General features: G+C 54.1%; 1 protein-coding gene across 4 annotated transcripts in view; it reads right to left on the reverse strand.

The window, feature by feature from the left end:
- The window catches only part of KANSL1 (KAT8 regulatory NSL complex subunit 1), a 119,217-nt gene that overhangs the window by 25,490 nt on the left and 70,545 nt on the right, over positions 1-23,182 (reverse strand). For all 4 annotated transcript variants that reach the window (XM_068166430.1, XM_068166428.1, XM_068166426.1 and 1 more), the window contains 2 exons: positions 9,149-9,290; positions 2,479-2,583 (listed from right to left, as the gene is read on the reverse strand). In XM_068166430.1, the coding sequence (XP_068022531.1) occupies positions 2,479-2,583; positions 9,149-9,290 (247 nt within the window). The remainder of the gene's footprint in view (positions 1-2,478; positions 2,584-9,148; positions 9,291-23,182) is intronic.

A 23,182-nucleotide genomic window follows, 5' to 3' on the forward strand; every position in this document is an offset into this window, starting at 1 on the left:
TCACGAGGCTCCAGTTCCAAGCAGGCATCTGAGCGCCGGTGCCAAGCCAGGGGCTGCTTTATTCCAATCACTCCTAATGACCCCTTTGTGGGCTGCTCTTAACAAAAAACTTTCCCTGCATTTCCTCCAATCATCCAGCAGCAGGAAAACTCTGCCCAAGCCCTGCCCCTGAGCAAACAGCTCCGAGTACCATTGTACGCTCACCTCCTAGCTAGGGTTTTTATCTTGCATCAACTGCTTTGAGCAGGGGACCAGGAAGGCAAACAGCATGCTTGCCTGGATCACCCTTGCCTGCATCACCCTTGCCTGCATCACCCTTGCCTGGATCAGCAATGGTGTAGCCAGCAGGAGCACGGGAGGGGGCATGCCCCTGTGCTGGGCACTGGTGAGGCCACACCTCAAGTGCTGTGTCCAGTTTGGGGCACCACAGCATCACACAGGCGCTGAGGTGCTGGAGAGAGTACAGAGAAGGGCAACCAAGCTGGGGAGGGCTTTGGAGAGCAGGTCTCATGAGAAGAGGCTGAGGAAGCTGGGATTGCTTAGCCTGGGAAAAAAGGAAGCTGAGAGGAGACCTCTCTGCTCTCCACAGCTACCTGAAAGGAGGTTGGAATGAAGCCAGTGCTCGCCTCTTCTCCCAGCTAACAACAGCACAAGAGGTAATGGCCTCAAGCTGCAGCAGGCAAGCTCAAATTGGGTACCAGGAAGAATTTCTTTGCTGCAGGAGCGGTCAGGCAGTGGAACAGGCTGCCCAGGGAGGTGGAGTCACCACCCCTGGAGATGTTCAAAAACCAAACAGATGTGGCACTCTGGGACACAGCCTAGGGGTCATGAAGTGTTGGGTAGAAGGTTGGACTTGATCTTAGAGGTCTTTTCCAACCAAGCTGGGAGCAGAGGTTGGTCAGTGAGAGGGCAGAAGGGCTCTGCAGAGGGACCTTGACCGACTGGACAGCTGGGCAGAGGCCAACAGGATGGCATTGAACAAGTCCAAGTGCCAGGGGCTGCACTTTGGCCACAGCAACCCCAGGCAGTGCTACAGGCTGGGGTCAGAGTGGCTGAGAGCTGCCAAACAGAGAGGGACCTGGGGGTGCTGATTGACAGCTGCCTGAACATGAGCCAGCAGTGTGCCCAGGTGGCTAAGAAGGCCAACAGCATCCTGGCCTGCAGCAGGAACAGTGTGGCCAGCAGGAGCAGGGAAGTCATTCTGCCCTGTACTCTGCATTGGTTAGGCCACACCTTGAGTCCTGTGTCCAGTTCTGGGCCCCTCAGTTTAGGAAGGACATCGAAACACTTGAAGGTGTCCAGAGAAGGGCAACAAAGCTGGGGAGGGGCCTTGAGCACAGCCCTGTGAGGAGAGGCTGAGGGAGCTGGGGTTGTTTAGCCTGGAGAAGAGGAGGCTCAGGGGAGACCTCATTGCTCTCTCCAACTCCCTGAAGGGAGGTTGTAGCCAGGAGGGGGTTGGTCTCTTCTCCCAGGCAACCAGCACCAGAACAAGAGGACACAGTCTCAAGCTGTGCCAGGGGAAGTTTAGGCTGGAGGTGAGGAGAAAGTTCTTCACTGAGAGAGTCATTGGAATGTGCTGCCCAGGGAGGTGGTGGAGTCCCCATCCCTGGAGGTGTTCAAGAGGGGATTGGACGTGGCACTTGGAGCCATGGTCTAGCCATGAGGTCTGTGGTGACAGCTTGGACTCAGTGATCTCTGAGGTCTCTTCCAGCCTTAGTGATACTGTGATGATTCTTCTATGACTGCTGCTCTGTGAAGCTCAAGTTTTCCCACTGGGCTCAAGTTCCATTTCTCCCTGGAAACAGCATCAGGATGGGGAAGCAGGGATGCTGGAGGAGCTGGAAGCAGGCAGGGACCACCCTTCTCTTAGTACTACAGCACAACTTCCAAATCCTCCGTGCTCAAACGTCCACGTGTCCCAGAGGATCAAAAGTAATCACAGGCAGGCTGAAGCCTTTAGTCTGTGGCCTACATTTCTGCATTAAATAATAAATACCTGGCACTCTGCATCCTTTCCAGTGCATCTCCCTGAAATCATTACTTCCCTTTCCAAGGGGGTAACACTCAGGCAGATATTAATAGCTGCATCTTTAGAAGCCTTTGCTAATTGTGCTGCTCTCAGTTTGAGGTGCTCTTTTAGCTGGAGGGAAAGGATTAGTTAGGATTTTTAAGCTTCACAAAATGCTAATGCATATTTCAAAAGGTACCCTGAGGAAGGCTGCTCTGAAAGGTGTTTAAATCCCAACGTTTATTAACCCCCACAATAATCTGGGAGGGGAGGGGAGCTGCAGAGACTAAGAGAGCAGCGGTTCCCACGTGAAGTCCCACAGAGAGCTGCTTCTGCAGGAGGTCATTCCCATGCCAGACACGTGGTTTGAGCATCTCCCTCCACGTCAGCTTAGAGGATGAACCTTCCCTACCCCAGAACTCCCCAAGGCGAAGCTCCTGGACCCAGCCCCTTGCGCTGCTGGCACTTACCAGCCGGTCAGCCCCAGGCTCCAGCTTAGCTTCAGCGCTAACGGGACGGGAGGCATCATCTACTGCAGGATCAGGGGGTGAGGCTTCACCAAGAACTATCAGCCCCTGGAAGAGAGGGAAGGGAACAGGAATTAACTGTGGGTCCTTCGGTCTCAGCAGGGAAGCTGCACAGCCACCGCCCCCCAGAAGCTGCGGCCGCTGCGCTGCCGGCCTGGTGTTCCCACCACATGGCTCAGACGCGGTGCCAAGCCCAATCCCCTGCTGCCTGGATTTTCCTGACATCTAAGCTGAACTTGGAGGGGGAAGGAACAGTGGCTGAAGCCAAATCACATGCCTTTCAGCCCATTGATAGCAGACAGCTAGCTCCCTCTCGGGCAGAGCTGCAGAACCGCTGCCGCCGTCCTGCTTCCCAGAGCCTCCCAGTGCTTCCCAGAGCCTCCCAGTGCTTCCCAGAGCTTCCCAGCCCTTCCCCTCCTCCCACACACACCAGGAGCTTCAGCGAGCTGCATGCCAGGAAAACCAGAGAGCATTTTGCTGGAGCACAGAGCAGGAAGCCACTGCTTTCCTAGTACAAAGTGGAACTCACTAACACAGCCAAGCAAATAATTTTGAGCGGGTGCCAAAAGGCTGCAGTCAAACTTGGTCCTCTGAGCAGGGCTGAGCAGAGAAGTGATATCCACAACATTCAGTAAGGAAAGAAAACCAGAGATAAACAAAGCCCTGCTATAAAACCTAGGGGGACAAAGCACAGTGGCAGAGAACTGTTTTATCAGGCTCAACATATGTTGTCCTGTTTATATGTTTTACTCCACGTGAAGCTCGCTCTCGAGGCTGCTGTCTCTCCCTGAGCCACACCAGGTCACATAAATCATCCCAACTATGGATGTTCTGAGCTGAGCTCCCAAACAGAGAGGGACCTGGGGGTGCTGATTGACAGCTGCCTAAACATGAGCCAGCAGTGTGCCCAGGTGGCCAAGGGCATCCTGGCCTGCAGCAGGAACAGTGTGGCCAGCAGGAGCAGGGAAGTCATTGTGCCCCTGGACTCTGCATTGGTTAGGCCACACCTTGAGTCCTGTGTCCAGTTCTGGGCTCCTCAGTTTAAGAAGGACATTGAGAGACTTGAAGGTGTCCAGAGAAGGGCAACAAGGCTGGGGAGAGGCCTTGAGCACAGCCCTGTGAGGAGAGGCTGAGGGAGCTGGGGTTGTTTAGCCTGGAGAAGAGGAGGCTCAGGGGAGACCTCGTTGCTCTCTACAACTACCTGAAGGGAGGTTGTAGCCAGGTGGGGGTTGGGCTCTTCTCTCTAGCAACCAGCACCAGAACAAGAGGACACAGTCTCAAGCTGTGCCAGGGGAGGTTTAGGCTGGAGGTGAGGAGAAAGTTCTTCACTTGGAGAGTCATTGGTCATTGGAATGTGCTGCCCAGGGAGGTGGTGGAGTCCCCATCCCTGGAGGTGTTCCAGAGGGGATTGGATGTGGCACTTGGTGCCATGGTCTGGTCATGGTGGTGACAGCTTGGACTTGGTGATCTTTGAGGTCTCTTCCAGCCTTAGTGATACTGTGATAAAACAGCCCCAAATGGGCAAGGTGAGAGCTGGTAGGACCTACAGGCCATGAATATTGCCCAGGAAAGACAAGCAAGGAGGAGTTTGTGTTTGATCCTACAAAGGGCTGCTCAAGATTAAGAAGGGGCAGATCAGTCATCTGAAAACAATTCTGGGGCTTGCACAATGTGGCACAAGAGAGGGAGGCTGCAAAGGAGCCTGGACACCTTGCCTGGAGAGGGGAGAGAGCTGCAAAGCTTCCCTCAGAAGTCCACAAAGTGAAATCTGACATGGCCACAGAAGTCACTCTTCAGGCTGCTCCTAAGCCCTGACTCAATCTTCCAGGCAAGACTGGGGGCTCTCCAGGCTGGCACTGGGAGCAGAGCCTGGGGGTACTTTATGAATGGCTCCTAAACACCATGCCACTGGAGGTGGCCTCTGACCAGCACTGAGGAAGTAGCCATGTTCTAGGATAAACATCATGATGACCTTCTAGAGGCTTCTGACATTCCAGAAAGATGCTTAGTGGATGACTGAGGCTGGAAGCCTCAACTCCAGCCACAGAATCACAAATGGTTTGAGGTGGAAGGGACCTTTAAAAAGGGCCTCTAGTCCAAACCCCCTGCAGTCAGCAGGGACATCTGCAGCTAGAGCAGGCTGCTCAGACCTCACTGGGGTGGGCCCAGCCATGGGGCATCTCCCATCTCTGGGCAACCTGGGCCAGGGTCTCACTATCCTCACTGTAGAAAATACCTTCCTTCTCTCCAGTCTGCATCTCCTGAAGTTCAGACCATCACCCCTTGTCCTGTCACATCAGGCCCTGCTCACAAGTCTGTCCCCAGCTTTCTGATCAGCATCTCTAAGCAGTGAAAGGCCACCAGAAGGTCTCCATACTGCTCTGCTTTAATCTGCTCTTGAAAGATCCCTCTCTGAAAGCAACCCAGCACCTTTCACCACAGCTTCTAGAAACATCCTTCAGCACAGAGCTTGGGCATCTCCAGCTGGCAGGTGCAGGAGACAGAGGACATGTGAAAAGGAGAAACAGGGACTGAAAGCAAGATTGGACCCAAAGAAACTGCTTCCCTTTGGCACTCCAGAAAGCACCTAGGCTTCTCATCTGCTCAAGAAGAGAATGAGGTGGGGAAGCAGGGCCATCAGGAACAGGAACTGCCATCAAGGACTGCTGCCTTCAGCTGAAGGGTAGAGGAGGAAAGGAGCTGTTCCATGCCTTGGGAAGGAGCAGGAGCTAGTTCTAGGTACCTTTACTGGTGACTTTGAAGGAGAGGCTTAACACAGCCTTCCCCACAACAGTCACAGCTTTGGTTTCCATGCCCTTGGGGAGAAGCTGCACTGCTCAGCTGTGATGCTGTGACCATGGACACCAATTGTCCTCTCCCAGCTCCCAGCCCATGAGACAGCCTCAGTGGACCTACAGACCCTGAAGGTTGGACAGCATCCTCCTGCTGAGGGCTTGTGCTTTCTGCCCTACTTCTGAGAGTTCTAAACCTCCATTATTTATGCACTCCTGAATAATAGAGAGGAATTAGAAGGGGAAGATCAAAATTCCCACTCCCTTTCAGGAACAGGAAAGGAGCAGCTATCTGAATGACTCCAAGGTCACACAGTGATTGTTTTTCACCAGCCTTCTCCAAAACAAAGGGAAAAGGACCTTCTAATATTTATGAGCAAGTTTGCTGCTTCTTTACTCCCCTTTTTATTGCTAATTAGGGTACTAATGAGGAGTCAATTGCACAGGTCTCAGACAGATACAGAGCTCAGATGCCTCAGTCCTGTAAGTCAGCAGCTTCTAAGCGGTGAGGAAGACATCAGAAAGAGACTTGAGTGTCCCAACCAGCCCCTGAGAGGAACAGCAGCACCCCTGTGGTGCCCTAAGCCCAACAGCGCACTGCAGACACAGGAAACCCCTGCAAGAGCTGCAAATTCTGCCAGCCAGAGGCTCCTCCTAACTCCAGTCCCACCCTTCCCATCACGTCTCTCTTGACTCAGCAGCTGAGCAGGGCCCTCCCCACGGCCAGGCTGCACACAGGGCAGGCCAAAAGCACAAAGGGAACGTTGTGAACCCATCTGGGAGATGGTTTGGGAACAAGTTGAACTTGGGGCTGCAGAGATGATGTGCAAAACAACCTCATCTTCAAGAACTGTGGTCACTGTTTCAACCACTCTGCCACTGCACAAAGCTCCTGCAGGAGCTCTTTCATCTTAATTTCCCTCTTCTGCCATCTAAGAGACACAGAGAGAAAATCCTCTTTGCTCCTTTCCAAACAGGGAGCTTTGCCACCCAGACAAGCAGTGAGGTGCAAAGACTCTGCTGGGGGGGTGGGGGGGGGACCAGCACCATGCCACAACCTATCTCCTAAAGGCCCCCAAAAAGGCACTTTGGTGAAGAGAACCAAAGCCCCTTCTGCCCTTGGTGGGCATCCAGTGCCTGCAATTAACTGTCCACATTCCTCAAGAGCAACACAAAGTCCAAGGCACAACCATCTGCTATGTTTTAAGCCAGAAAACACAGGACAAGCAACCCTGCACAGAGGCTGCCTGCGTGGTTGGTTTCCTCTGCACCTCCCCAGGCCCCCACCGAGCCGAGCTACAGGTGCTGGAAGCACAGGGACTGCCCAGCCAGCCGGCTGCAGAGCACCTCCAGCACACAGGGGGAGGTCTGACTGCCTGCTGCTTCTTTTGCTTTGACCTGAGAAAGCTGAAATTCATTGATCAGCTCAGAGCAGGTAGAATCACAGAACAGCTTAGAAACCTTAGAGATCTACTCCAACCCCCTGGCCATGGGCAGGGACACCTCTCAACTAGACTTGGCTGCTCAAGGCTTCACCCAACCTGGCCTTGGACACCTCCAGGGACGGGGCAGCCACAACCTTTCTAGGCAACCCATTCCAGAATCTCACCACCCTTGTACTGAAGAGCTTCTTCCTCAGCTCCACTCTAACCCTGCTCCCCCTCAGCTCAGAACCATTCCCCCTGTCCTGTCTCTAGACACCCTCATGAGAAGTCCCTCTGCAGCCTTCCTGTGAGGTCCCCTCAGGGACTGGAAGGCAGCTCTCAGATCCCCCCAGAGTCCTTTCCAGGCTGAACACCCCCAGCTCCCTCAGCCTATCCTCACAGCAGAGCTGCTCCAGCCCTTGGACCATCCTTGTGGCCTGCTCTGGACTCACTCCAGCAGCTCTGTGTCCTTCTTATGCTGGGGACACCAGGACTGGGTGCAGTATTTGAGGTGAGGTCTGAGCAGAGTAAAGGGACAGAATCCTTTCTCTTGACCTGCTAGCCACACTCCTGATGCAGCCCAGGATATGATTTGCCTTCTGGGCTGCCAGCTGAGGAGGTTTTGTTTGAACAAATCAAAGAAAGCTGACATCCTGTTTGCTGCAACCTCAGATGTACTCTTCAACCCTGACACAATACCATGATGTTCCCCTTTCAACCCTAGAGACTGCAACCTTAGATAAGGACACATGTGATGCCTGCAGCCATGGTCAGGCCATTCCACAGCTCTGGCCAGGTGTCAGCAGCTGCTGAAGGCACTGAACCTTCCCCTTCATGGGAGGAGTTTGCTCCTTCCTTTTGTTACTGAACTTTCAGCATGGCAATGTTTAGCTCTGTTGGGTTTTATACTTGGAAACCACGACTGGCTTTCTTAACAGACAGAAGGAAGATGATTCTTTCTGAAGCTGGTTCATTAATTTGCCATCCAGTCCACTTCCCAGCAGCCCTCTGCTCTGATCTCTCTAATGTATTCCGATCGGCCAGCCGTGCTCTTCCACCCAGTCATTTATAGCCCTGGCTCACTCCATTAGCCTGTTTTGCTGCATAGCTGCAGAGTCCAGGCTCCCTCCCCCTGCCCAGGCTCCCTCCCCCTGCCCAGGCTCCCTCCCCCTGCCCAGGCTCCCTCCCCCTGCCCAGGCTCCCTCCCCCTGCCCAGGCTCCCTCCCTGCCTGGAAGCCTCTCCCCTGCCACCCCCGGAGCACCACACATCCTGGGAAAGGCTCTGCCGGCCTCTGCATTCCTGAGGATCCATCCTGTGTTGATGCAATACCATCAGCCCTCTTGCCACAAGCTGCAAACATTCCTTGCTCCAAGGGCTGACATTTAGCTGTGCATGCCTGAACAAGTCCTGCTAACAATTCCTTCCTCCTCCCTGCTCTGCTCTCCCCTGTACTGCCGTCAGGAGAGCAAGCCTGAAAAGAGAGAGAGCTCAGCACCTAGAAACAGGCTGGTTCCATCAGAGACTCCATTTTCAGCCTGTCTTATGTGATAGCATCTGAAGCTCACTTCCTCCACAGTCCCCTCCCTTCCCCAGCAAAACTGGTCCTTAGCTTAGGGAGGGCCACAAAGATGATCAGAAGGCTAAAGAACCTCTCCTGTGGGGACATGCTGAGAGAGTTGGGGCTGTTCAGCCTGGAGAAGGCTCCAGGGAGACCTAAGGGGCTCCAGGGAGACTCCCTGCCAGTACCTGAAGGGGGCTACAGGAGAGTTGTGCAGGAGCTTTTGAGAAGGGCTTGGAGTGACAGGATGAGAGGGGATGGCTTTGAGCTGGAAGAGGAGAGATTGAGACTGGAGACTAAGAAGAAATTCTCGACAGTGAGGGTGGTGAGACAGTGGAACAGGTGACCCAGGGAGCTTGTGGGTGCCCCCTCTCTAGAGGTGTTCAAAGCCAGGCTGGATGAGGCCTTGAGCAACCTGGGCTACTGGGAGGTGTCCCTGGCCATGGCAGGGGGGTTGAAACTGGATGATCTTTGGGGTTCCTTCCAACCTAAGCCGTTCTGTGCATCCAGGAAGCGATGGGGAACAGCACCACGCAGACAGAGGCAAGTTTTGTTTAGTACCTAAAACCTGACTTTGAAGTAAGATATTGCTGATACAGAACTGACTTCACAGGAAGATCTTGCTTCCCTTACTGCACTGAACCAGAGTGAAAAAGGACACTCAGCCCATGCCAAAGAGCATCACAAGTAGTCACAAGCAGGCAATTTGCTTCTGCGAGACGTGGGGGGAAGCAAGCAAGCAGCAGCCTGTGCATGCTCACTCCCCACTGCTTCAGAGCAGAGAGCCCTTAGGAGGCACAAAAAGCCAAGGCACAGCACCCACAGCCCTGCTCCTCACCTTATTGGCTCTAATCTGCTTGTAGATGTCCGTTTGCTGCCGGATTCGGTACTCCAGGTCCGAGACGTGGGCTTGGAGCCAATTCCAGCGGCTGACGATGGCTGCACGGTCTGCTGCCCATCGCCACTCTGCCCTGCGCCTCCTGCAAAAACAGAGGGGGGAAGGGGGATTACTTGGAGTGATTTTAATTCTACAGCCCACAGACAAACCTGGCAGAGCTGACAGATAGATCAAAAGCTGCAGCCTGAATGGCACAGCTGACACCATCCAGCCACAGCTAATCAGCCCCAGCCCGGCTGTAAAAGCAGAGCCTCCGCGGAGCGGCGTTGAAACAACTTCTGCTGCCCGCTGCTTGAAGCCCTCCCTGCCTCTGCAAGCACTAAGATTTTGTTCCATGCTTAGCTGAACCAGCAGCTCCAGTCCTACCTGCTCACATCTGCCACACACACTCACTTCCCCAGGTGTTCCCTTCCTTTCTTCCATGCAGCCAACTTCTGACACCAGCCACAAAATGCACCTGAAGGCCAGGGCGCCCCTCAGGGCCACCAGGAAAACTCAGCAGCAAGTTTCACAACACACCATGGAGTCAGGGAATTGCTTTGGTTGGAAGAGACCTTTAAGACCATTGAGTCCAACCAGTAACCAGCACTGCCAGAGCACCACTAAACCATGGCCCTCAGCACCACATCTATAAGGAGGGACCCCACCACTGCCCTGGGCAGCCTGGGACAGGGCTTGACAGCCCTCAAAGGGAAGAAATTGTTTCTCATGTCCAACCTAAACCTCCTGTGGTGCAGCTTGAGGCTATTTCCTCCCATCCTGTCACTTGCTACGTGGGAGAAGAGACCAACCCACACCTGGCTCCAATCTCCCATCAGGGAGCTGCAGAGAGCCAAAAGGTCTCCTCTCAGCCTCCTTTTCTCCAGGCTGAATAACCCCAGTTCCTCATCTGCTCCTCACCAGCCCTGTTCTCCAGGCCCTTCAGCTTTGTTGCCCTTCTCTGGACCTGCTCCTGTACCTCAATGCCTTTCTTGGAGTGAGGGGCCCAAAAGTGACCCCAGCATTTGAGGTGCAGCCTCACCAGTGCCCCATACAAGGGGATTCTCTCCTCCCTGCCCGGGCTAGCCACACTACTGCTGATCCAAGCCAGGCTGCTGTTGGCCTTCCTGGCCATCATTTGGTACAGATAAAAGCTGTCTGGAGAGGAGAAACCAGCACCTTGCACAAGCTGCTCCCCTGCAACAAGGTGTTGCCAAGGAAAGCAGGCAGCAGAAAACTTGATCTCTGCTCTGACATCTTGACTGAGCAACCAGAGAGGCCAGGAAACACCACTGGAAAATTACCAAGTGAACAACTCCTGATCTCCAGGGCTGAGGTGCAAGCAGAGTGAAGAGGAGCATGTGTGGGTGCAGGGGGAACCCACACACTTTGCAGCTCTTGCCTGATTTCCTACCTTCTTCATCTCAGCTGCAAACACAAAGCATCCTTCTGCAGGAGCAGAACTGTGCTGCCTGTAGTGCATGGCCGACACCACTGCTCCTGCTGCAAGAACCTCCTGACTGTCTCCCACACTCCAGGGCAGGATGGAAACAAGGCTAAGGTCCCTGCAAGCCCACAGCTCCACTCCCCCAGCTTAAAAGCCATAATACCCTGAAAACACAGCCCAAGCCTCCTGATTCCTGTGGATAACTATTAATGCTACCCAGCAAGAGAAAAACCACAATGTGGTCCAGAAGAGGCCCGTGAAGATGATCAGAGGCATGGAGAACCTCTCCTGTGGGACAGGCTGAGAGAGTTGGGGCTGTTCAGCCTGGAGAAGAGAAGGCTCTGGCAAGACCTTAGAGCATCTTTCCAGTACCTGAAGGGGGCTACAAGAGAGCCAGGAAGGAACTTTCCACAGGGGCTTGCAGTGCTAAGGGACAAGGGATTGAAACTTGAGGAAGGCAGATTTAAACTGGGGATTAGGAAGGCTGGTGAGACACTGGAACAGCTTGCCCAGGGAGGTTGTGGATGTCCCCTCTCTAGAGCTGTTCAAGGCCAGGCTGGATGAGGCCTTGAGCAACCTGGGCTGGTGGGAGGTGTCCCTGCCCATGGCAGGGGGCTTGGAACTGGATGGTATTTGGGGTGCTTTCCAACCCAAACCATTCTGTGTTGCTATGAATCCAGGGGGTAGAAACAAGGCATCAGCACAAGCCCAAATCCAGGGCTGCTGCACAAAGCCTTTGCCACATCTGGATGTTTGGCAATTAAGAAATTCATCACAAAATAAATCCTTTTGCCCATCTTCCCCCCCATCCCCCACCCCCCTGCTCCTCCTTCTGGAGCATTTTTGAACCCAGTGAGAGCACAGAAGGGGAAGCAAAGCCACAGCAACATCCAGCTTCTTCTTACAAAAGTAATGAAATACCCAACCAACAGAGGACTTCTGCTGAGCTGAGTCCATTTCCCAGCTGAAAGCAGCCAGCAGAGCAGAAGCAGCACGTGGTAAGTGAGGTTGGCTTCAGAAGCAGCCCCAGCTGCAGAGATGCAGCAGCACTAATCAAGTTCTCAGAAGAATCCACACCTCCTGTGCCTCTGCCCTTATTTAGATGTGTTGCTACCACATGCACTTGCCTGGAAAAAAACAACCCACCACCAACCCAAAAAACAGCACCACCACCAACCAAAAGCACCAGGGCCAGGCCAAGTTTCGTGTCAGCTAATAGAAATACCCTGAAAGGAGGAGCTGGTTCCTTTGAAGTGCGAGAGAAAGCCACAAATTTAGAACAAGGCACGTTCCCCATGCTCCTGCTGGGCCTCCCAGCTGTGTGGGCGACCTTGCTTCAGTGCCAGTTCAGATGAGGCCAGATTTCCACCAAAATGGGCAATTGTATCCTCTGCCTACAGTCCTGCCAGGCCTCTCCAAGACCATTTGCAAAGCCCTTTTAAGAGCTTAAGTCCTTCTCTCTGGAATACTTCCCTGTGCAAAGTGCCTGCTCTATTTTGATCAAAGCTGACCTTATGTTTGGAAGAAATGTTCCTATTTATTGTAGAAGGCTGCCACAGCAAGGCCAGACCTTAATCCTCCATCAGGTACACCAGGGATACAACCAGTAGAAACTGAGACAAAAGATGAGCAGGGCAGCTGAGCACCAGGGCGTTCCTGTGGGACCTGCTCTGGCAGGGGGGTTGGAGCCAACGATCTCCAGAGGTCCCTTCCTACCCCTGACATCCTGTGAAGATCTGACAGACCCCACCAGCAAGGCAGATGACCACAGGGTTAATCTGGCTGACAATGGGCTGAGCAGCTGAGCACCTCAGCACCACCCCATCAGGCAGCTCTAATCCAGAGCTCCTGCCCAGCCATGCTTCACTCTGCTGCAAGCAGGGTAACACCTCGCAAGGCTGCAGCCCCTCCTCCCCACCAGGGAGCTCCAGTTTGAGCCCAAACAGCAAGAAATCCACTCCACACCACCAGAGGAAAGCAGAGTTTGGGGCACAGATCTCCCTCATCTCAGAGCTGCTGCTCTGAGCAGTGCTGGCAAAGCAGCTCTGCTCCACTCACTCGCCTGCAGCACTGCCTCTGGCTGCATGGGGGAGTTTGCTCCAAGGCTTTCCAGAAGATGTTACTGCTCTGCCAGCCAGGCTGCAGTGAACTTCTACCATGCTTTCATTTCAGAAGCTAAGAACAGTTTTACTGGGGAAGAGTTCATCTCAGTTTATAGCTTAAACCCAGGCAAGACCTCTGCAGTGGTTGTGTTTGCTTTTATGGCATCTTCGTGTGCAGTTATTATCTGAGCTCCTGCAAGGCTTAGGGCTCCAAGCCAGACCTCAGAAGGCTTCTTTGCTTTACAGATTCACAGATTGCATTGGGTTGGAAGGAGCCCTCTAAGGTCATCTTGTCCACCCTGCCCCTGCAGTCAGCAGAATACCTCCACTAGATCAGGCTGCCCAGGGCCACACCAAGTCTGTTCTTCAAGGTCTCCAGGGATGGGACTTCAGCCACACTCCTGGGCAGCCTGTTTCAGTAGTTTACCACTGTAAAGAACTTCCTCCTGATGTCCAGCCTAAATCCAGCCTTTCAGCTCTCCTTCTGGGGATTCACCTCGCAGTGGGAATTGCTTTCAGAAATCCCAAAAGCTGTTGAGAACACCTCCAAACTGCCAGCTTCCTTGCTGGCCTCTGCAAGGCTATAAAGCCCCTGTGACTGCTGGCACAATACTGGTCTGCTGCATCAAGCACATCATCTTCTTTTGCTCAGATGACACAGAAATTGAGATGAAGCCTGAAAGCCACCTGAGGCCCATGTAGGCTCCTGAGTGTCATGACAACACAAGCGACAGCAGACCTGCTCCTCACCTCAGAATCAGGACACATCCTACCCCAGAGAAACCCACTGGATTCAAACCAAAACCAAACCAAGAAAGTGAAACCCAGAAGGGTGTAGACTTCATCCTCTGGCACCCTGCAGCACAGGTGGAGGAGGGGAAGAGACATAATGATGGCTCAGCCACACTTTCCAAAACAGTATTGAGCGTAGCCTGCTCCCTCTATATTTAGAATTCAGCCTTTTTCAGAGCCTGTTCAATTACACCCTTGGCTGCCATGGGCTGTCAGCAGCATGGATGTGTTCTCCTCACAGAGATCAGCTTTTGGGTAAAGAGCTGTGGAGCTCCTGCAGCTTTAATCTTTCTCAAAGTGCTTTGCAAGAGCGATGGTCTTGGCTAGCACTAGAAAGCAGCAGCTTCAAACAAAATTCACAGAACCATGGAGTGGTTTGGGTTGGAAGGGACCCCGAAGATCATCCAGTTCCAACCCCCCTGCCATGGGCAGGGACACCTCCCAGGAGCCCAGGTTGCTCAAGGCCTCACCCAACCTGGCCTTGAACACCTCCAGGGAGGGGGCATCCACAGCCTCCCTGGGCAGCCTGTTCTGGTGTCTCACCAACCTTACTGCATCTAAAGGTGCTGCAGTCACCTGAAACCTTAGCCAGACATCCTGCTCCAGGGGTAGGCAAACCTACTTCCCATCCTTCTAAACATCAGGGACTTTAATGTGACAATTAATAAAGAGAGCTGATTGCACTTGCCCCAAACAGGCTTTGGATTAAGCTGAACGAGGCGACTGGCGGGGTGGCCAGATGGCTGCTGAGAGCAGCGTCGCTGCGAGCGGCCGCAGGGCTCGGCAGAGCCCTCCTGTGCTTCCAGAGGCAGAGCTGGCACGGGGAGGGCAGGGAGCAGCACCAAAGCAGCTAAGCCCTGCAGCCTCCAGGGGAAACCCTTCCCTGTGCTGCTGCACAGATGTGCTCCCTGAGCCTGCACTGAACAGGCCACAGAGGGTGGCATAAGGACAGCCCCTCCAGCTGGGGCGGCTGACGGAGCAGCACAGGAAATTAATCACTTAAGAGCCTGAGCTTTAAAACGAAACCACAGCAAATGCATGTCCCAGGTAGGCTCAGGCCTGTTCCGCTGGCAGCAGTGTGCCAGGCCAGCAGTGCCAGCCACCCCTCGCCCACGCGTGCCCAGCTGCCGTGGCACTCAGCTTGAGCGACAAGGACAGCGTGCTGGCAGGCCTGAGCAGACGGAGCCTGCTGCAGCCCGGGCACCGGCAGCCGCACCGCCACCTCCTCCCGGCAGGCAGCGGGCAGACGCCCGAGGGTGCCCAGGAGGGCGGCGGGAGGAGGAACAAGCGGGAAGCTGAGCCCTGCTCGGCCCACAGGGTTATAAATAAAGGGAAAGCTGCAGGGCTTGATGAGAAGGGGGTGAGGGAAGAACAGGATCAGGATCCCCCTCCCCATCTGTGGTGCAGGAGCTCAAATCCTGCCCTTTGTGGTTGTAGCCCCAAAGCGGTGCCAACCTCCCGCGCCAAAGGTGAGGTACTGTGCCCAGAAGCACACAGCCTTCAGGGAACTACAGGAAGAAACTCTTACCAGCCTGGGGAATGCTCTGAGATGAGCACTCTCCCCTGAAGAACAGCACTTAGTTTAATATGACTGCAGAAGGGGAAGGAGACAAAACCCAGTCCCAGAATCCCAGCACGGTGGGGCTTGGAAGAGACCTCAGGAGCTCATCCAGTCCAACCACCCACCCACAGCAGCTTGCCCAGGATCACCATGTCCAGCTGGGTTTGGAATCTCTCCAGAGGAGACTCCACAACCTCTCTGGGCAGCCTGCTCTGCTCCTCCAGCACCTTCCCACCACAGATTTTCATTATGCTTAAGCAAAACCTCCTGGGTTCCAGTCTGATGCCTGTTGCCCCTTGTGCTGTCACTGGGCACCGCTGACAAGAGCCCAGCCCCACCGGTTTGCCCCCACCCTTTACCTATTGATAAGCATTGACAAGATCCCAAGGCTTTGGGCCAGACTCCACATCTTCCCTAAGGGCAAAGCAGGCAACTGTGGGTTAAAATCAGCTATCCCAAACAGCAAAGTCAACTCCAGCAAACAAACCCCGGCAGCCAGGTGCAGCTGCCAGGCAGCAGCGTCCCTGTTCCACGGGGAGAAGAGCCAAGGGACAGAGAGGTGACTTGGTGCCACCAGCCCAGGAGCTGCCAAGGGGCAGGGCAGGCAGAGCCTGGCTCCAGCCAGCTCAGAAAGGGGCGTGGGCTCTCAGCTGAGCCTGCTTTTAATAAGCAACACAAACACAGCCCTGCCAAGCAACACGGCAACGCCTCGGCCTGCACTCCTCCACTGCTGCACCCCTGCTAGCCCTGATCAGTTGGCTCAGCAGTCGAGGTGCTGGAGAAGCTGTAGGAGCCCCATGGAGATAAACCTTCCCTAACACAGTCTCACAGAACCAACCAAGTCAGAGAAGACCTCAGAGATCATCAAGTCCAACCTATCACCCAATACCTAACACCTCTTGACATCTAAACCATAGCTTCAAGTGTCACATCCAGTCCTTTCCTGAACACCTCCAGGGCTGATGACTCCACCACCTCCCTGGGCAGCCCATTCAGGGCTCCACACAGGATACATGCTTAAACCAAGCCCATGTGTAAAAATCATGTCAAAGCTGTCCACAAAGCAGTTCCAGGTGAAGATGCACAGGCAGCTTTAGACTGGAGATGAGGAAGAAATTCTTTCCAGTGAGGGTGAGGAGACACTGGGATGGATTGCCCAGGGAGGCTGTGGCTGCCCCCTCCCTGGAGATGTTCAAGGCCAGGCTGGATGAGGCCTTGAGCAGCCTGGTGGGAGGTGTCCCAGCCCATGGCAGAAGGGTTGGAGCTGGATGATCTTTGGGGTCCCTTCCAACCCAAACCATTCTGCTTCTATGATCTTTCCACTTCCCAGAACAGCACACCCCTGGCACTCTCCCACAGGCAGGTTTTCCATCTTGCCCTAGAAGATATTCCAGCTCTTGGGAGTTCCCTGCTGCTAGCTGGCTTTGTACCACCAAATCTCACAAGACACACATTCATTTTGCTTCTTTGGGACCTCAGAGAAGCCACAGGACCAGGGGTGAGGAGCCCTTGTCAGCTGTCAGTCTGTCTTGCTTTCTGCTGAGTCCATGCCACTGAACACCACCAGGGCACACAGAGGCAGCACCAAACTGAGGGAACTGGAGATTAGCAGAATTGGTTTTGACTGCCCTGCTAAAGGCCCAGCTGCAAAGTGAGCAGAGTAGATCCACCAGCTGCTGCTAAACCTTCCTGATAATGACACAGAGCAGCACAGAACAAATGAAGGAAGAGCATTTCAGGTTGGGAAGTCAGAGGCTGGAGGGCAACCATGCATCAGAGCCACTTGGAGGAGCCAGCAGTAATGAATGAGAAGCAGCTGCCTGGCTCTGAAGGGAGATTGTTTCTGCCACCCAGAGCACTTCAGCAAAGCCAAATCATCCTGATGTTCAACGAGGAACAAGGAATAAGATGTCCTGCTGGGAGAAAAAGAGCTGACAGCAGAAAGAGAGAGAGAAATGCAGTGCTCAGAAACACTGAGCAAGTCCCCACGCAGCCTGCGTGCTGAACAGCGATGGGAGAGCTCCACCAGGACCCAGAAAATGCTCTGAGCCATGAAGATGAGCCCAGGTGCAGGGTGCTGCTGGCTCTGCTGCAGCACAGCCACCCAGCCTGGGCTCAGAGCAGGAGTCAGCACAGCCCAGGGCATGCCTCAGAGCAGAGCCCTTGGCTGTCCTGCTGCTGTTGGCCTCTCCCCTCCAGCACAGATCCAGATTAATGCTGCAACACCAGGCAGTAAGCTGCAGCTTTCCAGGCACTTTCCATATGGTTCCCCTCCTCCACTACTGACTGGCAGAGACCCAGGGGTTTTTCTGTCCCCTGAAATGCAGTCACCTACCAAAGCAGAGGCCACTCTCTACTTACTCTTCCCCTTCCCAGAAATCACCACAGATCACTGGGGCTGCCTCAAAACCTTCCAGACCCTCTCCCCAAAGCCAACCACAGCCTCTGTGCCTGCCAGAGAGAAGCTAGAAAGGTGCTGGCTGATTTCCCACGGGAGGCTCTCCAGGATGTGAGGAGAGACCCCAAGAAGTACACTACAGGACATCTCTTGAATAAAACCAAGTACCTGTGCACCAAAGGAGCCTCCAGAACTGGGAAGCAGGAGATGCTTGCCAGGTAACTCACAACTGGGACTCTCCACTCTAACAATGCTTTATGTGCCACGCTGTGGGGATTTAGATTCTAACACGAGGCTGAGGCACAGCTGGGTCAACATTTCTCTGTGTGAGGGAGAAGGAAGGGAGGGGAGGCTGTAAAACAATGTCCCATGGAGCTTCCTCTGCCAGCCTGCCTGCACAGAGCTGCTTCATCCCGATTCACTCTTTGTGCCCCGTGGCCAAATTCTCCTTTACCTGGCTTGGCCAATCCCAGCCCTGCACTGACTTGCTGGAGTCCCACCCCAGCACACTACATCCTTTCCAACCACACTGAAAAGCTGGGATTGCCCTGGAGCTGCTGTCCATCTTCACCCCTTGCAGGTCTACCAGGCTTGGATCTGTCAAGGGACTGCCAAAAAAGCAGTTTTACTCCAAACTGCTGCTAAGAGGGCCAAGGGCATCCTGGCCTGCAGCAGGAGCAGTGTGGCCAGCAGGAGCAGGGAGCTCATCCTGCCCCTGTACCCTGCACTGGTTAGGCCACACCTCGAGTCCTGTGTCCAGGTCTGGGCCCCTCAGTTTAGGAAGGAGGTTGAGCTGCTGGAAGGTGTCCAGAGAAGGGCAACAAAGCTGGGGAGGGGTCTGGAGCACAGCCCTGGGAGGAGAGGCTGAGGGAGCTGGGGTTGCTTAGCCTGCAGAAGAGGAGGCTCAGGGGAGACCTCATTGCTCTCTGCAACTCCCTGCAGGGAGGTTGGAGCCAGGTGGGGGTTGGTCTCTTCTCCCAGGCAAGCAGCCCCAGAACAAGAGGACACAGTCTCAAGCTGTGCCAGGGGAGGTTCAGGTTGGATGTTAGGAGGAAGTTCTATACAGAGAGAGAGATTGCCCATTGGAATGTGCTGCCCAGGGAGGTGGTGGAGTCACCATCCCTGGAGGTGTTCAGGAGGAGACTTGCTGGGGTGCTTGGTGCCATGGGTTAGCTGTTTGGGTGGTGTTGGATTGGTTGATGGGTTGGATGCAATGATCTTGAAAGTCTCTTCCAACCTATTCTATTCTAACATGCCAGCTTCTTGGCTCTGGATTGTTAACAACCTAGGTTTGGATTTGTCCAGCCCTTCACATGCTTGTCCTCTCCCCAGGGAAGCAAGAGGCAGCTCACATGTGAGCTCTGCGGAGCAGCCACTCGCCGCTCGGACCGCAGCAGCCCGTTGGCAGCTGCAGGAAGCCACCTTCCCACCAAAGACTGTGACTCTGCTCCAGAACCTCTGCACAAGCTGCCTTCCTTTTCCCAGCTCTGTGCTCAGCTCCACATCCCACCACTGCCAAGATGCTCAGAGGGTTCCTGGTGCCTTCCCAAGGGCTGCCCAAGCACCAGCACTCGCCGCAGTTCTCTGCTCTTACCTGGCAGAGGGATCTTGCTGCCAGCTCCAGCAGACACAAATGGGGCACACCAGAGCTAAGCCCTATCCCCACCTGGGATCTTCAGCAGGGACAAAACCTGCTAATGGCCCACAGAAGTGGTTGCAAAGATGACAGCTGAGGGCATGCAGCTGTGGACTCTATTAAAGGGCAAACCAGGCACGTCAAGTCTGCCTGCTTTCCCGGCTGTACCTACCACGGGGCAGCAGCCCCAGGGCAAAGCTGAGCAGCACGAATGCAACACTTTGTGTCCACACTGGTGCAAGGCCTGCTCCTGAACAGCAGTGAGATGCCAAGAGACATCTCATGGTTAAACCAACTCCTGTTGATTCACCAGAAACCAATAGAGCTCCCCATCCTCATCTGCTCATCTTTTGAGGGGCTGAAACGCCACTGCTGAAAAGAAAGCAAAATGCTGGGATGCTTGCTGTTAAGAGTGATAGAATCATCGAATGGTTTGGGTTGGAAGGGACCTCCAAAGGTCACCCAGTCAGCAGGGACATCCCCAGCAGTCAGCAGGGACATCCTCAACTGCATCAGGTCGCTCAGAGCCTTGTCAAGCCTGACCTTGAATATCTCCAGGGATGGGGCCTCAACTACCTCCCTGGGCAGCCTGTGTTCCACCACCCTCATGGTGTAGAACTTGTTCCTAACATCCAATCTGAATCTCCTCTTCTCTCATTTCAAACCATTGCCTCTCATCCTACTACTCCAGGCCTTTGCAAACAGTCCCCCTGCAGCCTTCTCATAAGCCTCCTTCAGGTACTGGAAGGCCTCTTATTAGGTCTCCCAGAGTCTTCTCTTCTCCAGGCTGAACAAGCCCAGCTCCCTCTGCCTGTCCCTGGTGGGAGAGGGATTCCAGCTCCCTGATCATTTCCATCCACACAGGACACAGCCAAGTGGCAAAGCCCTGTGCTCTGCTCCCATACTATGTTCTGGCAGCAAAGCAAAAGTCAAAATCCAAGTGTCATCCCCCAAGCACTACAGGAATGCAACTTTTTTCATTGCTCTCATGATCTTCAGCTGTGCTTCACTGAGGAACAAAGCTCAGGCACTGGCAGAGGCTGCCCAGGGAGGTGGCGGAGTCCCCGTCCCTGCAGGGGTTCAAGGAACCTGTGGCCGTGGTGCCTGGGGACACGGTTCAGTGGGCATGGTGGTGGTGTGTTGCTGCTTGGACTGGATGACCTTAGAGGTCTTTTCCAACCCAAACAATACTCTGATTTGCACCCAGTTCAGCTGCTACTCCCCAGTTTGCTCCTGCCTCCAGATACTCTTCGAGTTCATTCCACAGCCCACCAAAGAGTTCATTTATTCATTTCAGACCAGGGCAAAGCCTGATCTGTGGGTGGAGCAAGAGTTAAAGCTCTGCCAAATCCACTTGCATGACAACTCCAAGGGAGGAAGAGAAAACCCCACAAGCTCAAGAACAATCTCATTAGCTGATCATAACATTTCTGCCTGCAAAGAAGCCAAAGTGAACAATTTGTTCAGCAGAACAGCCGCCCCCACCCTGTGGACAGAAACATCAGCTTCTGAAGGGCTCTTCTACTCACAGCATGTGCTCAGCACTGATCTCAATCTAGTTCAAACCTCAACTGGCTTCATTCATTCCTGTGTTCAGAACAACCCAAGACCTCTGGAGGCTGGGAGTAAAGAGTTATTTCCACTGTTACTCGCTGAAAGACCCCACTGCTGGGGTCTGGGGGGGAGTTTGTGAGCACAAATCCTAAGGCATTTTGCTGCTGAGTAGGGCTGAGCAAGGATGCCAGGCTCCTGCCCCAGAGAGAGAGACAGAGCAGCCCTGGCCAGCTGCCAGCAGCCCAGGGGCCATGTGGAATTTGCATTCAAATACAGCAGATCACAACTGCCCTCCTTTTTGATGAGGAGGAACCAGCCAAACCACTCCACTGGCCACAGCGTGCAATGCTTTGTCTGGGGAGGAACCATCACTCCAACCAGGGTATGAAAGGTTTGGTTTGGCTTTGCTAGTTCATTTCTATTTAAAAAAGGGGGGAAAAAGGAAAGAAAGAAAGGAGGGAAAGAAAAAAACAGGCCCAGGCCAGCGATTAAAAGATGCCTGAAGCCCTGCACACAGATGCAGGATGAGACCACACAGCCTGAATCCACATTTCTAACACTCCAGCAGAGTCAGTGCCCAGCCCATGGCTCAACACCAGTACAGAGCTGAGGGTCCCAGCAGTCCCATTTCTTGCCTCCTTCCTGCTGCAGCCAACACCTTTGCTTCAGGTCATGCTTCTGTGGCAGTTCCTCTCCTCAAATCCCTTCCTAGTGCAAGCTAAGTGCAGCTCAAGGATTGAAGGAGATTGGAAGGGACCTCGAAAGGCTCAGTCCAACCCCCCTGCCAGAACAGGATCACCTAGGGTAGGTCACACAGAAACCCTTAGGCAGGGACAAAACTCAGTCCACAACCAGAGCTACAGAGGGGGAAGGAAAGAAAAGGGAAATTCAAAATACCAAAGTGCAACAACTGCCAAGGGAGGGGCAGGGGACACCCTCCCCCAACCAGCTCATTGCACAGAGCAACCCAAAGCTACCAACTGCCCTTCACAGCCCTGCCTGCCTCCTAACAGCTTTTACTGTGATTCAGGACAACTACCTTGGAAGCTGCAGAACTCACCTAGCCTTGAAGCCACTCTCTGAGAAGGACATTTTCCCCTGAAACAAAACTCAGGGGATTACTGATGCTGTTGAACAACATCCTCACCGTCCACCCCCCTCAGGATCAGGCTTATCTTCACAAGATTTATACTTCTGAAGTGCTAATGATTCCACCAAGTGTCCTCAGAAAAGGAAGTCAAACCAAGACAAGCTACTAAAACTGTCCTGCTTCCCTTCCATGAAACACTCTGAAGAAGAGAGCCATGAAAGAGGGATCCCAGCAGCAGGCAGGGAGCAAGCCAGCAAATTCTACAGAGATGCACACAGAGCAAACAACCCTACACAGCTTCTCACCAGGAAACTGAGAGCCACCTTTTGATTTACCTCCCAATCCTAGCTCAGAGCAAGACTGCTGACTGGTGAACCACCACCCACATCACCTGTGGAGACTTTAACTTGAGTTGTCCCACAGCCCTGTGCCACCCTCTGGCTGTGCTGCAGAAATGGAGTTAACACCTGAAAGGAGAGCAGTTGGACAACACTGGGGTCTAAGGTGAAAGGCCAACGCTGGCCCAGGCATCACAGGAGGCACTCAGCTCAGGAGTGTCCCAACGAGCTGAAGGCACAGAGCTTCATCCCAGGGAGCTGAGGGCACAGAGCTTCATCCCAGGGAGCTGAAGGCACAGAGCTTCATCCCAGGGAGCTGAAGGCACAGAGCTTCATCCCAGGGAGCTGAGGGCACAGAGCTTCGTCCCAGGGAGCTGAAGGCACAGAGCTTCGTCCCAGGGAGCTGAAGGCACAGAGCTTCGTCCCAGGGAGCTGAAGGCACAGAGCTTCATCCCAGGGAGCTGAAGGCACAGAGCTTCATCCCAACGAGCTGAAGGCACAGAGCTTCATCCCAGGGAGCTGAAGGCACAGAGCTTCGTCCCAGGGAGCTGAAGGCACAGAGCTTCATCCCAATGAGCTGAAGGCACAGAGCTTCATCCCAATGAGCTGAAGGCACAGAGCTTCATCCCAATGAGCTGAAGGCACAGAGCTTCATCCCAGGGAGCTGAAGGCACAGAGCTTCATCCCAGGGAGCTGAAGGCACAGAGCTTCGTCCCAGGGAGCTGAGGGCACAGAGCTCCATCCCAATGTGTAACAACCTGGAGCCCACCACCTCCCAGGTCTGGATCCTGCAGTGGTGAGCAGGCAGCGCCGTGGTGCGCAGCGGTGACTCACACGTTGGTGATGCTGAGTCACTTCCCTTGCCTGTGTTGGCCTCTTCTCAATCCCATCCATAATCCCAATGGAAACCCAGGAACCTTGAGAGGAATAAGCAGCACCTTCCACCAAAGCCTGGAAGCTGTCTCCTCAACATGAGGAGAAGCTTCTTTAGCGTGAGGGTGACAGCACCGGAGCAGGCTGCCCAGAGAGGTTGTGGAGCCTCCTTCTCTGGAGACCTTCAAAGCCAAGCTGGTTGTG

Source organism: Melanerpes formicivorus, unplaced genomic scaffold (assembly GCF_026170545.1).
Source record: "Melanerpes formicivorus ecotype bairdi unplaced genomic scaffold, bMelFor1.0.p_v2 SCAF_100, whole genome shotgun sequence".
NCBI classification, from domain to species: domain Eukaryota; kingdom Metazoa; phylum Chordata; class Aves; order Piciformes; family Picidae; genus Melanerpes; species Melanerpes formicivorus.